The 17,918-nt window shown below is 36.6% G+C and overlaps 1 protein-coding gene across 25 annotated transcripts in view; it reads right to left on the reverse strand.

The window, feature by feature from the left end:
* The window catches only part of CEP112 (centrosomal protein 112), a 554,108-nt gene that overhangs the window by 519,550 nt on the left and 16,640 nt on the right, over positions 1 to 17,918 (reverse strand). For all 25 annotated transcript variants that reach the window (XM_063599331.1, XM_063599328.1, XM_063599327.1 and 22 more), the window contains exon 4: positions 17,288 to 17,460. In XM_063599331.1, the coding sequence (XP_063455401.1) occupies positions 17,288 to 17,460 (173 nt within the window). The remainder of the gene's footprint in view (positions 1 to 17,287; positions 17,461 to 17,918) is intronic.

Genomic DNA, 17,918 nt, shown 5'->3' on the forward strand with positions numbered 1-17,918 from the left:
AGTATATATGCACCCAATACAGGAGCATCCAGGTTCATAAAGCAAGTTTTTAGAGACCTACAAAGAGACTTAGACTCCCACACAAGAATAGTGGGAGACTTTAACAGCCCACTGTCAATATCAGCCAGATCAACAAGACAGAAAATTAACAAGGAGATTCAGGACTTGAACTTAGCTCTGGACCAAATGGACCTAACAGACATCTACAGAACTCTCCACCCCAAATCAACAGAATATACATTCTTCTCAGCACCATATCACACTTATTCTAAAATCGTCCACATAATTGGAAGTAAAACACTCCTCAGCAAATGCAAAAGAACAGAAATCATAATAAACAGTCTCTCAGACCACAGTGTAATCAAATTAGAACTCAGGATTAAGAAACTCACTCAAAACCGCACAACTACATGCAAACTGAACAACCTGCTCCTGAATGACTACTGGGTAAATAACAAAATTAAGGCAAAAATAAAGATATTCTTGGCTGGGCACAGTAGCTCACACCTGTAATCCCAGCACTTTGGGAGGCCGAGGGAGGCGGATCATGAGGTCAGGAGATCGAGATCATCCTGGCTAACACACTGAAAACCCATCTCTACTAAAAATACAAAAAATGAGCCGGGCGTGGTGGTGGGCGCCTGTAGTCCCAGCTACACAGGAGGCTGAGGCAGGAGAATGGCATGAACCCAGGAGGTGGAGCTTGCAGTCAGCCGAGATCACGCCACTGCACTCCAGCCTGGATGACAGAGCGAGACTCCATCTCAAAAAAATAAAAAAAGAAATAAAGTTGTTCTTTGAAACCAATGAGAACAAACACACAATGTACCAGATTCTCTGGGACACAGCTAAAGCAGCGTTTAGAGGGAAATTTATAGCACCAAATGCCCACAGGAAAAAGCAGGAAAGATCTAAAATTGACACCCTAACATCACAATTAAAAGAACTAGAGAAGCAAGAGCAAACAAAATCAAAAGCTAGCAGAAGACAAGAAATAACTAAGATCAGAGCAGAACTGAAGGAGATAGAGACACAAAAACCCTTCAAAAAATCAATGAATCCAGGAGCTGGTTTTTTGAAAAGATTAACAAAATAGATAGACCACTAGCCAGACTAATAAAGAAGAAAAGAGAAGAATCAAATAGACACAATAAAAAATGATAAAGGGGATATCACCACTGATCACACAGAAATACAAACTACCATCAGAGAATACTATAAACACCTCTATGCAAATAAACTAGAAGATCTAGAAGAAATGGATAAATTCCTGGACACATACACCCTCCCAAGACTAAACCAGGAAGAAGTCAAAACCCTGAATAGACCAATAACAAGTTCTGAAATTGAGGCAGTAATTAATAGCCTACCAACCAAAAAAAGCCCAGGTCCAGATGGATTCACGGCCGAATTCTACCATAGGTGCAAAGAGGAGCTGTTACCATTCCTTCTGAAACTATTCCAAACAATAGAAAAAGAGGGACTCCTCCCTAACTCATTTTACGAGGCCAGCGTTATCCTGATACCAAAACCTGGCAGAGACAACCAAAAAAGAAAATTTCAGACCAATATCCCTGATGAACATCGATGCAAAAATCGTCAATAAAATACTGGCAAACCGAATCCAACAGCACATCAAAAAGTTTATCCACCACAATCAAGTCGGCTTCATCACTGGGATGCAAGGCTGGTTCAACATATGCAAATCAATAAATGTAATCCATCACATAAATAGAACCAATGACAAAAACCACATGATTATCTCAATAGATGCAGAAAAGGCCTTCAATAAAAATTCAACACCCCTTCATGCTAAAAACTCTCAATAAACTAGGTATTGATGGAATGTATCTCAAAATAGTAAGAGCTATTTATGATAAATACATAGCTAATATCATACTGAAAGGGCAAAAGCTGCAAGTATTCCCTTTGAAAACCGGCATAAGACAAGATGAGCTCTCTCACCACTCCTATTCAACATAGTATTGTAAGTTCTGGCCAGGGCAATCAGGCAAGAGAAAGAAATAAAGGGTATTCAAATAGGAAGAGAGGAAGTCAAATTGTCTCTGACATGACTGTATATTTAGAAAACCCCATTGTCTCGGCCCAAAAACTACTTAAGGTGATAAGCAACTTCAGCAAAGTCTCAGGATACAAAAATCAGTGTGCAAAAATCACAAGCATTCCTATACACCAATAATAGACAAACAGAGAGCCAAATCATGAGTGAATTCCCATTCACAATTGCTACAAAGAGAATAAAATATCTAGGAATGCAACTTATAAGGAATCTGAGGGAACTCTTCAAGGAGAACTACAAACCACTGTCCAAGGAAATCAGAGAGGACACAAACAAATGGAAAAACAGTCCATGCTCATGGATAGGAGGAATCAATACAGTGAAAATGACCATACTATCCAAAGTAATTTATGGATTCAATGCTATCCCCATCAAGCCACCACTGACTTTCTTCACAGAATTAGAAAAAACTACTTTAAATTTCATATGGAACCAAAAAAGAGCCCACATAGCCAAGACAACCCTAAGCAAAAAGAACAAAGCTGGAGGCATCATGCTACCTGACTTCAGACTATACTACAAGGCTACAATAACCAAAACAGCATGGTACTGGTACCAAAACAGATATATAAACCAATGGAACAGAACAGAGGCCTCAGAAATAACACCACACATCTACAACCATCTGATCTTTGACAAACCTGACAAAAACAAGCAATGGAGAAAGGATTTCCTATTAAATGGTGTTGGGAAAATTGGCTAGCCATATGCAGAAAACTGAAACTTGACCCCTTCCTTACATCTTATACAAAAATTAACTCAAGAAGGATTAAAGATTTAAACGTAAGACCTAAAACCATAAAAACCCTAGAAGAAAACCTAGGCAATATCATTCAGGACATAGGTATGGGCAAAGGCTTCATGATTAAAACACCAAAAGCAATGGAAACAAAAGCCAAAATTGACAAATGGAATCTAATTAAACTAAAGAGCTTCTGCCTAGCAAAAGAAGCTATCATAAGAGTGAACAGACAACCTACAGAATGGGAGAAAATGTTTGCAATCTATCCATCTGACACAAGACTAATATCCAGAATCCACAAGGAACTTAAAGAAATTTACAAGAAAAAAAAAAACATCAAAAAGTGGGCAAAGGATATGAATAGACACTTCTCAAAAGAAGGTATTTATGCCGCCAACAAACATACGAAAAAAAGCTCATCATCACTGGTTATTAGAGAAATGCAAATCAAAACCACAATGAGATACCATCTCACACCAGTTAGAATGGCAATCACTAAAAAGTCAAGAAACAGATGCTGGAGAGGATGTGAAGAAATAGGAATGCTTTTACACTGTTGGTGGGAGTGTAAATTAGTTCAACCATTGCAGAAGACAGTGTGGAAATTCCTCAAGGACCTAGAACCAGAAATACCATTTGACCTAGTAATCTCATTACTGGGTATATACCCAAAGGATATAAATCATTCTACTATAAAGATACATGCACACGTATGTTTATTTCTGCACTGTTCACAATAGCAAAGAATTGGAACCAACCCAAATGCCCATCAATAATAGACCGGATAAAGAAAATGTGGCACATATACACCATGGAATACTATGCAGCCATAAAAAAGGATGAGTTCATGTCCTTTGCAGGGACACGGATGAAGCTGGAAACCATCATTCTTAGCAAACTAACACAAGAACAGAAAACCAAACACCGCATGTTCTCACTCATAAGTGGGAGTTGAACATGAGAACACATGGACACAGGGAGGGGAACATCACACACCGGGTCTGTCAGGGGATTGGGGGCTAGGGGAGGGATAGCACTAGGAGAAATACGTAATGTAGATTATGGGTTGATGGGTGCAGCAAACCACCGTGGCATGTGTATACCTATGTAACAAACCTGCACATTCTAAACATGTATCCCAGAACTTAAAGTATATTTAAAAAAAGAATAAAAAAACTCTGTACGAAGTTAAAAATAAGTAAATACATAACACATTACACTGTAAAAAAAAAAAACTTAAAGTATAATTTTCTTAAAAATCAGATGCAGAACTGTGAGTCAAAAAATTCTGTTCATTATAAATTACCCAATCTCAGGTATTCTCTTACGGCAGCACGAAACAGACCAAGACACAATTGAAAGTGAAAATGCAAGCCACAGAGCGAAAAAAGATATTTGCAATACATATATTCAACACAGAATTAGTATCCAGAATATACAAAGACAAATCGACAGTGAAAAGACAGACGAACCATTTTTTCCATACTTAAAAAAGATCAAAGACTCAACCAGAAACTTCACATAAGAGGATATCCAAATCGTCGATAAACATTAAAAAAGATCTTGATATCATTAGTCATGAAGGAAAATGCAAATTCAAACTATACATCTGCCATACCAGAATTGCTAAAATTATTAAAAACTTACAAACCGAGTTTCAGCAAGGATGGAGAGCCACGGGAACTTTCAATCTTGCTAGTGGAAATGTAAACTGGTACAGCCACTTTGAGAAATTTTATCAGCAGTGCCTACTATGATTACACTTCTAAGTCAACACTCAAAAAAATGTGTATACTTGTGTACTAAGAGACATGTAAAAGAGTATTCACAGTAGAATCACTTGTAATGTCAAAAACCAAAAGTCCAACCACGGTACAATGGATATATAAATTGTGATATATTCATAAAATAATTTTTAAAATCCATTGCTAAATGCAATAACATGGATCAATCTCACAACATAATGTTGAGCAAAAGAAGACAGAAACAAAAGGGAACACGCTTTATGAATCAAAAACAATGAAAACGAATCTATGGTAACATAATACAGAATAGTGGTTCCTTCTTCAAGAGGTGATAAATGACCGGGAGAGAGCAAGAAAGAGTTTCTGGGGAGGTAGCTATGTTCTCTATCTTGACCTGGAAAGAGATTTCATGGATATATACATTTTGTAAAACTTCATCAAGCTTTACACTTTGATGTGTCTTGTTGTATGTGTGTTGTATTTTGATTTTAACAGTTTACCAAAAGACAAAGAATGAACCATAGCTATATTTATTAACATGGATAAATCTGAAAAATATGATGAGTTAAAGGAGCAAGTCTCAAAATAATATATACAGTATGATTCCACTTACATGAAATTCAAAATAAAGAGAGAGGTAAATAACTGATTAACACAAAATACAGGACAGTAATTTCCTCTCAAGCAAAGGGAAGAGGCAATCGGAGAAGGGTACCCAGCGGTCTTCTTGAGAACTGTAATATACTATTTATTGGCTAGGTTGAAAGTATAGAAATGTTTATCTTCTAGTGGCTCTTTAAACTGTACCTATGCACTGTACACGTTTTTTGTATGCATGCTATGTTTCACAGCTGTAAAATATTTTAAGAGTAATACAACTACTGAATTACAAATTATCAGAAAACCAAAACGAGAACTTCTGATTTCCTGTCTTTTCATTTATCTGAGCAGCAGGTAATATTGTTATATACCATCTGCAGAACAGTCTTCTTTGGGTATATTACTAAATATACTTATGAAACATAAAAATAAATAACAATTAATAATCCAGTAAAGTATCAAATAATGCTGAAAATTAAAAAATGAAAATAACTTCCAATAATCCACAACATACTTATTTTAATTTTTCAAAAAGAACTTTATTAGAAAGAAAAAGAAAACTAAATGAAAAAAAATGAGATGCTTAACAAAACTAGAAAAAGGTGAGCACAGATCCATAAATACTTTAAGACTTCGTATTTCCAACTACTTACTTTAAAATGGCACACTTGATTTTAAAACTTAAAAATAAAAACAAATTTAAAAATCGTACATTTAAATCATTGTTTATTAATATATCTCTGACTTAGAACACTCAATATTTAAATTTCATTAAAATTAAATGTTAAAATATAAGCTGTTATCCATTTTTGTTTATTAAAAAGGACAACCCAAACTGTTCAATATTACCTGACAAACAGAAACTTGTTTGTGAAATTAAAAGATGTTATTACAAAGCCTCACTCATTAAAAGAAAGAAAAAGAGAAATGTGACTAAATTGTCAGAAAGCTGACTCACTGGGGGAGAAAAAAGCCTAAATGGCCTAAGGACCATTATTTTCAAAGCTGCTCCATCCCAGGTACAAATAGTTGCCACTTGGCCTCATCTTAGTAAATACCTAAGAGTGACATTTAATTAGCACATTAATGTTGAAAATTAATGAGTAACTAAGAGGTTTTATATGTGTGAAATGTTGTATTTTACTGTGTACTCTAACAAGCAGTTTTCACTTCTCATTTATGTAGCAGTCCTATTTCTAGAGTACAAGGTTAAGTGTCTATCAGCAAGCGTCCATGGTATAAAAGATTGTCAAATTAGTCAGATTTGGCCAGGCACAGTGGCTCACGCCTGTAATCCCAGCACTTTGAGAGGCCAAGGCGGGAGGACCATTTGAGGTCAAGAGTTGGAGCCCACCCTGGCCAACATAGCAAGACCCCGTCTCTACCAAAAATACAAAAATTAGCCAGGCGTGGTGGCAGGCACCTGTAATCCCAGCTACTCGGGAGGCTGGGGCAGGAGAATCACTGAACCCAGGAGGCAGAGGTTGCAGTGAGCCGAGATTGCGCCACTGCACTCCAGCCTGGGCGACAGTGCGAAACTCTATCTCAAAAAAAAAAAAAAAAAAAAAGGCCAGCATGGTAGCTCACGCCTGTAATCCCAGCACTTCGGGAGGCCGAGGCAGATGGATCACGAGGTCAGGCGTTCAAGACCAGCCTGGCCAAGATGGTAAAGCCCCGTCTCTACTAAAAATACAAAAATTAGTTGGGCGCGGTGGCAGGCGCCCATAATCCCAGCTACTCAGGAGGCTGAGGCAGAGAATTGCTTGAACCCAGAAGGCAGAGGTTGTGGTGAGCCGAGATCGTGCCATTGCACTCCAGCCTGGGCAACAAAGTGAAACTCCATCTCAAAAAAAAAAAAAAAAATATATATATATACACATATATATGTGTGTGTGTGTGTGTGTGTGTATGTATATATATATATATTTATTTATAAACAGTTTCTTTTTTGTTAGTAAGAGCTCCTCTGACAGCAGAAATCGACCAAGAGAAGAGCAACTAGATGTTGATCATGGGTGATCATCACCAAAAAAGGGAGCTGCCCGCGAAATGCAAGTAAGCACAGAAGAAAGGTCTCCCATGTGGCAGAGCCAGTTTCTATGCACCAGCACCCAAGCCCTAGTCCCCATCCCTACCCCACATCCCCACCGAGACAGAGAACAGGCCACCAGCTCTCCATCTGGTCAGTCAGGTTTTGCAATGGCCAAGCAGAAGATTCAGATCTGGTACTGTTCTGCCCAACACAGTAGGCCCTAATCACATGTGGCTATTTAAGTTAATTAAAATTAGAAATTCAGTTTTTCAATCACACCAGCCACATTTCAAGTGTTCAATAGTCATGTTTACTGGTGGCGACTGTATTGGACAGTGCCGCCTATAGAACATTACCATCAGAAAGTTCTATTGAACAGTACTGCTGTAGAACACATATCTGCCCAAACATCAGGGTTATTCACAAATAAAATGAATGTACTTTTGGCAGGTAATATTTAAGAAGGTTTTACTAAGAAGGAAAGGTATTGATTGGCTCCTTGATAAATTATCCAACAATTTCAGGAGGAGCAATTTATAATGTTAGTATAGTATAATTTACATATAAAAATGGAGTTTAACAAAGTAAAAAGATTCTTTTGCATGCCCAGACTAAAAAATTAAATCAATATTTTTAAAGTGAAAAATGTTTGCTCACATAGATTAACTTCTTCAACCACAAGTGGATTTTCATTATACTTGATCACCATCTGCTGGCCATGTTATTAAACTGCACACACAAATGAAATGCTAGCTATATTGGGGTAAGACATACAGAATCCCAGCTTTTTGCCACAATGCATTCCTGGAAAACCACATCATAAAGAGGATCATTATAAAGCAAGTCACATTTTCCATAAGGGCAGGACCATAATTAGAATCTTCATTCCAAACTAAAATCTAGCATCAAATAACCCATGGCAAAATCTCATTAAAGCAAAGATGTAAAAACTATATCCTCTATAATTATTTAAAATAGGATAATTATTCTCCAAGTTCTTTCTTACAGGTATGAACACATGTATTATTTAGATGACCCAACATGAGTTAAAAGATAAATATAATTTACATAAAATTAGCCTAAATCTGATATGGTAAAAATAGTAGGTAGTTAATAATAATTATTTGCACTCTCCTAGAAATCCTAAGCAATCTGGTGTAGGCTCCTAATAAAATGGCACCTAAAGAAATCTAATTAAATGCCTTCTTTTTCATCAGTAAATTCCTCTCAAATAAGCAGAAGCAACATGTTTCTTCCACTGTAAAGCAGTGTTTAAAGGTCAGGGTTTATTTAACATTACTCCTCTTCACCCTACCCTAACTTTTAATCAAAGTTTTCAGTAAAAATAATAAGTGCTATTAAATCATTTTTTTACATCTTTCCCTATCCCAGAACCTAACTGCACTTTGGTGATAAGCTACCAGACCACACATACTTCACTGAAAAGACATAAAATTACTACAAGCCATTAACAAGCAGCTTCAAAACATTTTTCACAGAATTGTAAAGCAAGAATACAACCTATTACTTTTGTGTTCTTTGAGATAAAGCATGAAGAGTATATAGATGATGTGAACTAAAATCAAAATATTAGTTACCGGCCGAGCACGGTGGCTCACACCTGTAATCCCAGCACTTTGGGAGGCCAAGGGAGGGGGATCACCTGAGGTCAGGAGTTCGAGACCAGCCTGGCCAGCACGATGAAACCTCGTGTCTACTAAAAATAAAAATAAAAAAATTAGCCAGGCGTGGTGGCACACACCTGTAATCCCAGCTACTCAGGAGGCTGAGGCAGAAGAATCGCTTGAACCCGGGAGGCAGAGGTTGCAGTGAGCCGAGATCGTGCCAGTGCACTCCAGCCTGGGTGACAGAGCAAGACTCCATCTCAAAAAAAAAAAAAAAAAAAAAAACACTTAGTTACTTAGGCAGCTTCAAATATATGGCGTGAAAAAATGTAAACAATGAGGCCAGCCACTCTGTGTTCCTTCTATCCTTGAAAAAGAGGCCTATCACATTGTTTAAAGATTCCTATAAAGCCTCTTTTAAAATACGATTACCATTCTTTATTTTGATATTGTGTAGGATTCATACTTACAATCATAACCTTTCTGCAGAGTCATAATTTATTTTTCTCAGGGAATACAAAATGACTTTTAGTAACTGAAAATAATTAATGACCAACAGACTTTAAGATAATACCCTTTGGGAGGATGAGTAATTAGAGAAGCAAAAGCATGGTCAAACAATCTAACAAGCAAGGCCCTGATGAACTATTACAATAACGATCACCATACCAGTGATGATGGTGGTAGCCGCAGCTAACACTTAACAGGCCCTCTGTCAAGGGCTCTACACGTCTTATTTCACTTTGTCCTTACAACACCATTTGCAAATGGAGATAGTGGTAGTACTAACCCCGAAGTTAGTACTACCACTATCTCCATTTACAAATGATGAAACTGGGGTTTAGAGAAATTAAGTAACTTGCCTGAGGACAGATGGTTGCCAAGTGTCAGAAGTGGAATGTGAACAAAGGCAAACTGCTTTCTTTCAGCTCAACCTAGAAATAACCAAAAACAAAGGTATAGCTGCCCAGGATTGCTGATGCAGCACAAGTGGAAAAAAACAGATAAAACTGAAATTTCCATATTTGCTGCATAAAGTACTTATGCCTATATGATACACTAGAAAGAACATGGGTGTGAAATCATAAGGCCCTGCATTCCAATATTGGATCCATCACTGGAAAAGTCACTGGACTTTCCTGAAGCTGTTATCTCGTCTATAAATACAAAAGGGCAATGATGTCAACCTCACTGGACTGTAGAGAGGATTCAATCAGATGACTTGGAAAAGATTTCTAGAACAGTACCTAGCATGCAGTAGGAGATCCATAAATGGCATGACTTGCCTCACTTGGCCTCTGCTTTCACAAATTAGAAATACAAGTGGAATCCACAAACATTTATTTACTAGAAAATTTTTTATTTTTATGTTTAAATGTATATATATCTGTTATACAAATTTATTAATTTGCAATGTGTATGCACAAACATTTTAACACGATGATATTTCAGAAGGCAACTGAACAGTATCTATCAAAATAAGAGTGTGATTATTAGAAATACCATAGACACATTTTTTTTACAAGAACGTTTTTAAATGTACACTCCAAACTAGTCCCAATCCCTAAAGCTAACCACCTTTAACAGTTTCATGTGTGGTACCCAGAAAGATTCCCTGCACACGAACACATATGTATCCATAGAGCCTCTAAAACACATATACACAAACACAAACGGAAGCTTCCTATACTTTATGTACTTCTTTTTAACTTTATCCTATTAGATCTTGCCATAATAACCTATATATATATGTGTGTGTATATATATGTATATATGTGTGTGTATATATATATGTATATATGTGTGTGTGTATATATATGTGTATATGTGTGTGTGTATATATGTATATGTGTGTGTGTATATATGTGTATGTGTGTGTGTATATATGTATATATGTGTGTGTATATATGTGTGTGTATATATATATGTGTGTGTGTGTGTATATATATTTTTTTTTTAACCATTGCACAAGATGTTGAACCAACTAATAACCCCACCAACAAAGCAATTTCTCATCTAGGAGTCCATAATAGCCCAAAACAGATGCAGGCATATAATAATCCTTCTTGATATTCTAACTGATAATTTGGCATCTTGAAATCATGGACCAAACTAACAGCCAAAGTTGTCCACATCCTTACCATTCCTGTCTTTTTGTGGGCACTTGGAAATTATATTACAAACCCTCCAACTACAAACCCCAACATCGGTATTTCACTTTCTGTCCAATAGGGAACATCCCACCACTATATAAAAAGGCTCTCACCCATGCTTCTCCTTGCTACTTCTGCCTCCTGACCAACCCTTGTGCTTCTCCACATAGCCTGCATGGTGTGGCATGCCTCCCTCCTCTTGGAAACTGTGAGAAATAAACTCTTCTTTCAAAGGCAACTTGTCTCTATGTCTGTCATCGTATAATATCTGATTAAAACAAACCCTGGGTGCATTTTTAAATAAGGCGCCTGATGATGGATTACTAGGATGTAAACTCAGGCATTCTTTATAACAATAAAAAATTAAAAGCAGAAGAGACAGGTTAAATTATAGTATATCCACATTATGGATTATCTGTAATTTAGAAGTCCACATGATACAGGTTTAAGACATAGCTGAGTAAAAAAAAGAGCAAGTCTCAGAACAGTATGTACATTATGAGCCAATTTATAATTTCTTTTTTTTTTTTTTTTTTTTTGAGACAGAGTCTCGCTCTGTCACCCAGGCTGGAATGCAGTGGTGCGATCTCAGCTCACTACATCCTCTGGCTCCCGGGTTCAAGCGATTCTCCTGCCTTGGACTCCCGAGTAGCTGGGACTACAGGCACCCACCACCATGCCCAGCTAATTTTTTTGTATTTTTAGTAGAGACGGGGTTTCACCATATTGGCCAAGCTGGTCTCGAACTCCTGACCTTGTGATCCGCCTGCTCTGGCCGCCCAAAGAGCTGGGATTACAGGCACAAGCCACCGCACCCGGCCTGTAATTTCTTAATTATATAGGTGTGGATGTCTATTGTAAAATGATATGCACAAAATTGTTAATGGTGATTACCACTCGAAAGTGGGATAAAGAGGACACAGAAGGATTGTGACTTTTTACTCTAAATATTTCTATACTGAGGTTTTTATAAACATGTATTTTATATATAGATTGCATACTTTTCTAAAATGAGGATAAAGACTGTACTAGTCATCTATTGCTGTATAACAAATTATTACAAATTTAACAGCTTTAAACAACACATATAAATTTTCGCATGTTTCTGCAGGTCAGAAGTCCAGGCACAGCTGAACTGGGTCTTCTGTTTAGGGCCACAAAAGGCTGCAATCATGATTGGACCAGACCTGGGTTCTCATCTAGAGGCTCAACTAGGGAAGGATTCACTTCCCGACTCGTGTGGATGTCAGCAGCATTCAGTTCCTTATGGCTATCTGATTCATGTATGATTTGTGGCAGCTGCTTTTTCCAAAACCAGCAAACGGAATGACAGCAAGTCTACTGGCAAGATGAAGTAATGTAATCCTGGGAATAATATCCCATTACCATTGCCATAATCTATTGGTTAGAAGCAAGTCACAGGTCCTGCCCACACTCAAGGGGAGGGGATTATATAAGGGTATGAACACCAGGAGGAGGATCATGAAGACCACCATCAAGACAATTAAGGTCTTTATCAGACCTCCATGGTAAGTATCTGAAGGCTGATCAGAAAGATAATATATATTGATATAGCTCATGATTGTAGATCTAAATGAAATTAACCAAACTATACATGCATGAGATCAAAGTCTATGGTCTCCTTAGTAACACTTTCTAAAGTCATGCTCCAAACTCCAATATAACTAAAATATTTCATTGTCAAGAAAATAGGCAGATAGGCCAGGCATGGTGGCTCACGCCTGTAATCCCAGCACTTTGAGAGGCCAAGGTGGGCATATCACTTAAGGTCAGAAATTCGAGACCAGCCTGGCCAACATGGTGAAACCATGTCTCTACTAAACACAAAAATTAGCCAGGCATGGTGGTACGCACCTGTAATCCCAGCTACTCTGGAGGCTGAGGCAGGAGAATCGCTTGAACCTGGGAGGCAGAGGTTGCAGTGAGCCGAGATTGTGCCACTGTACTCTAGCCTGGGTGACAGAGTAAGACTCCATCTCAAAAAAAAAAAAAAAAAAGAAAAAGAAAATAGGCAGATATTTGACATAAAAATGCAGTAACAGATACATAATAGCAATGCAATGTGGAACAGTAGTTTTTCTTATAGAAAATATGGGCAATAAGATTATCTTAAACCAAGAAATATGAAAAATGAAAGCAAAGAAGAGAACCAGGACAGGACTACTAGCTAAGTGTTGAAGCTGTTTGGTGTGAAATGCTAAGTACACTAGTATATAATGTATACTTGGTGGAAAAAATAAAGCGTGAGAATAAGCCAGATGGAGTATGACCTCACCATACTTCTAACAAGTTTGGAACAAGACTATATACCATATCCTACAGGAAGAATAAAAGTAAAGGAAAGGTGCCATCTCTACTAAATAGAGAGTCCTAACAAAAAGGCTTCAAAAGGACTCTGCATCTTTAATAATATAAAAAGGCTAGGACACAAACAGCATCATCTAAAATGCCATTAGAAATACATCACATACAAAAAGGTCTAAGTAAAGCAGGATTTTATAAAGTGATCAAAAAAGAAACACTAAGGGGGAAAAATCTTTTAAGATTAAAGAGGTTTTTCAAAGGACAAGTTGAAGTGGCTGTAAAATTTATGAGGCAGCATTAAACTTCAGTTCTAAGTAACAATAAATTATTCACCATAAAAACATACATGTGTCAAATATTATAAGCCTCTTAAACTTTCTAAAACAATTTCTTGCAGAACTGATTAGATATATTAAGTCAAGATTAGCAGATACTAACTTTTTCATTAGCATACTATGATCACTCAGAGTAAAGGAGGAAATTTAGAAAAGAAATAAGAAGACAGAACCATCAATAGCCGATTCACCACCAAATGTGATCTGATGTCACACATGATACATATTTCACCTTAAGATTAGTTTCCTTGGCTTTAGCTAAAGTAAATGTTAGTTTTATTTTTAAATGTCTTCATGTATGTAAAAACTACAAATATCTGTTAACTAATGTAAATCAAATTAAAATTGTAAAAATAATCAAGTTAAAACTATTAAATTAAAAGAAACATAAGATACCCTGAGATATTTTGTTTTGGCAGCCCTAATTGACCTTAGTGATTCTGACATTTGACAGAGGATATTTTAAGCATGTCCTTTCCAGCTCCTTCATTGTCATATTCCTCACAGTGTGTGAAGGGAATCGCTATAAACTACATCTAAGCTTCCCTCCATATTTTCTAAAATTTATGCTTCCCTCAACGTTTTCTGAAATGTTAAAAAGAAAAAAAAATCCTTTTAGGCCATTTCCTCTGTCACAATATACCCGTTTCAAAGGGATTTTGTACAGATTAAATTAAATATGTGGCAGTGTCTAACACAATCTACTTGTTCATGCATGCATTCACTGTTGAATATAGATACTTACAGAATTCCTAACACGTTCCTTCCCAGTGCTAGGGGCTGGAAATATAGCAAATACAGCAAACAGCAAAAACACAAGTTCCTACCTCATGAAATTTACAATCTAGCACACAGGACAGATAGTAAGCCTCTACGCATGGGATGAAGGCAGCAAAGAAACACAGAGTACTAAAGGAGTAAATAGCGGGGTCGCCTAAACTGCCCTGGGATATCAGATAAGGCTTTTTTCACGTTGCGATCTCTGAAGGATGGGTAGGACTCACCAGAGTGCCTGCTTTTCCCATTACTTATTATATAACTGACAACGAATGCCTCATACTCTAGCAATCCTTTTGCATTAAAACGCCATTTAATAATAGGTGAACAACAAAGAGAATTAAGTTATTTTTTACAATTGTGGGGATTTTACTATGGTTCCATTTCTCAAAAAAGTCAATGGCTAATAGTTGAAGGATATTCTCATTGTATTTTCTCAAACTTTATCCTGTATTCCAAAGAAGAAAAAAATCTATTCACCCGGACTCCCTGGAAATCTCAAGTCTATTTCCTATCCTGAACCTTTCTCTTATACACACCTGAATCCTTGCAAATACTTCCATGACTACGCATAGCCACTGCACTGAAACTATCCATGTGCTCATCTTTCTCCCCCACTCATCTAAAACAATGGTAATAAATCAAAAGTCTGGAGGATTTAACAGATGAGTGATTATACTACCAGATATAAGGATATCCTTCACTTCTACAAAGACATAGTGTCTGTCTCTCCCTTTCTGTTTTTTTGTTCACAGATGAGGTCTCACTCTATTGCTCACGCTGGCCTCACACTCCTGGGCCCAAGCTAACCTCCTGCTCCCACCTCTTGAATAGCTAGGACCACAGACGCACAGGCTGTGCCCAATCCTCTCCCCTTCTTAAATCACATGATCCCTCTTTTCTGCTTTTCTTCTTTCACTTGATAGAACATAAAAATAGAAAAACAAATACTTCATTTTCCTCTTAACCCTACTTAAAGGGGAAAAAAAAACGTCAAGCTCAACAGATGCAACAGACATCAAATTTGGTGTCAGGAATTAGAAGGAAATCATGAAGGCATATGCTAAGGGGGGTAACCAAGCACTACTTAGCTCCAACCTATGGCTGTCTCCTAGAAAGATTTCTAGGTGTCCAGTTTTAAAGAGAAGCCAGAAGTTGGGCTTTTATATGAAATTCCCCAAATGTTAATTTTGACAACTCATTTAAAATTGTTAAAGACATTGTTTAAGTCCAACCAAGCAAATCTACCCACACGATTCATTCAGTCCAGGAAGATCACATATTTTTAAACTATGCTCTAAGCTCTAAGATACAGGAAACTACTTTAGTTCACCTTTATACTGTAAACTCCACATTCATTACATCTAGAAAGGAACCCAGAATTTAGCTGGACTCTTAGCAGATATTTTGGCAAACAACTGATGTATTTTGCAGCTAAACTAAGAATCGTATTTTTCTTTGTATACAGACCACAATCTCTTTATACCTCCATATAAAAAGATTGCTTCAAAGGCTACAAAAATTCTACAATTACACCTCTTCTAATTGTAATTCTCCTATGAATGTAAAAATAAGTATTTTAATACCACACTTCCTGCAGACTCATCTATTCGTTTCTTTTTACTCTTCTGAATATGCCCTTAATTATTTCACCTCTTCCTTTTTGCCTCCCCATTCTGTTTCTCCTTTCTACTGAAATAATTTCATATGGACTGGATCTCTCACTTTTATTTATCTTTTTCTTTTCTTTTCTTTTCTTTTTTTTTTTTTTTGAGACAGACTCACCCTATCGCCCAGGCTGGAGTGCAGTAGTGCAATCTCGGCTCACTGCAAGCTCCGCCTCCTGGGTTCATGCCATTCTCCTGCCTCAGCCTCCTGAGTAGCTGGGACTACAGGCACCCGCCACCATGCCTGGCTAATTTTTTGTATTTTTAGTAGAGGTGGGGTTTCACCGTGTTAGCCAGGATGGTCTCGATCTCCTGACCTCGTGATCCGCCCACCTCAGCCTCCCAAAGTGCTGGGATTACAGGCGTGAGCCACCACGTCCGGCCTGTTTATCTTTTTCGACCATAATATCTCAGGTCTGAAAAACATATAAACAGACTACATCAACTGTGGAGACATTTCAAATTACTAATAACATTTCTATACCTGTTTAAGGAATAAACCAAAAAAATTATAGTGGACAAGAAAGATTATACTGTTAACAGAAACAGATTTCTAAAATTAAAATTACCAAGAGAATGGTGAGGAAGGAAGTATAAAGTATGGTACATGGTAATTGACACTGTCCTATATTTTACTAAAACATTTCAAGGAATAAGGCCAAACGGAAAAGTAAAAATTTGATAAAAGTCCAAATTTAAATCTATCCCTTCCCTAAAGCCAAAAACTATGCTACCACAATAATGGCCTTTTTGAACATTTCAAAAATTCGGAAATTTATTTTTATTTGCACTAAAAAAACCTATTTAAGTTTAATACTCTAGTAAGAAAGCACAGTCTAATGGGGTTTATGCTTACATTCATTATATCATTAAGTGAAAACAAATATTGTTCAAGGTGGATTTGCAGGATATTATATTTTGTTCAAGTTATTGATAATGCTTTTAATGTATGCTTGTCATAAAGGAAAATACATAATTGTGTCATTTAAAGATGCTCAGGGACCACTTGTCAAGCAATCAAAAATATATATGAAGTTAACAGGTATCTATTAAATGGCTAAAAATATAAAATAATCTTGAATGTGCAGTTAAGGGAAAAGTAAACTACTTCCATTATAAAAAAAAAGGAAAAACAGAATGTATAAATCAGTTCAAAAGACAGACTAAATGATGAAACACATTCAAAATCCCATTCTCTTTACATACCTGTAGACATCAGTTGGCGACTGTACCAAAGTGTTATCTTCTCCAGAAGAGAGTTTCCATGATTCATTTAATTTGTGTTCACTTGTCTCCAGCTCACCCAGTACCCAGGCTGGTAATCCCTCTGGGCTTGAACCTTTTGCTCGTGCTGGATTTGGTTCATCAAAATAGATGGACTGATTTTTTAAAATTAGAAAAATTATTCTTTCAAAATGTACTATAATAAACAACTAAAATTTCCATCAAATTTCAAGTTTGAAAACAGCCTTTCAAATATTCAAATTCAATTACATTCAAACATTTAAAAAATTAAATGTACATTGAATTATGAGATATTAAAATACATTAAGTGATAACATATTTACATTTTAGTTGCACTCTACTGTCTAAGAAATACAATAAACAGAAGTACATAACAGATAAATCTGATAGTAATGTTTATATCACAAAAGGAATATTAGTTAAATATGAAAAGTTAAATACAAAGTTTTTGTTTAATTATGTGCCATCCTATCTCTTTCTGTAATCACTAACTACTTTACATACACAAAAAAAGAAATCAGTGGGACGAGAAACACAAACAGTGCAACCCAGGAATTAAAATTAGGAATCCCTTGATAAGGTGGGAACAGCA

The sequence above is a fragment of the Pan paniscus genome, chromosome 19 (assembly GCF_029289425.2).
Source record: "Pan paniscus chromosome 19, NHGRI_mPanPan1-v2.0_pri, whole genome shotgun sequence".
Lineage (NCBI taxonomy): Eukaryota > Metazoa > Chordata > Mammalia > Primates > Hominidae > Pan > Pan paniscus.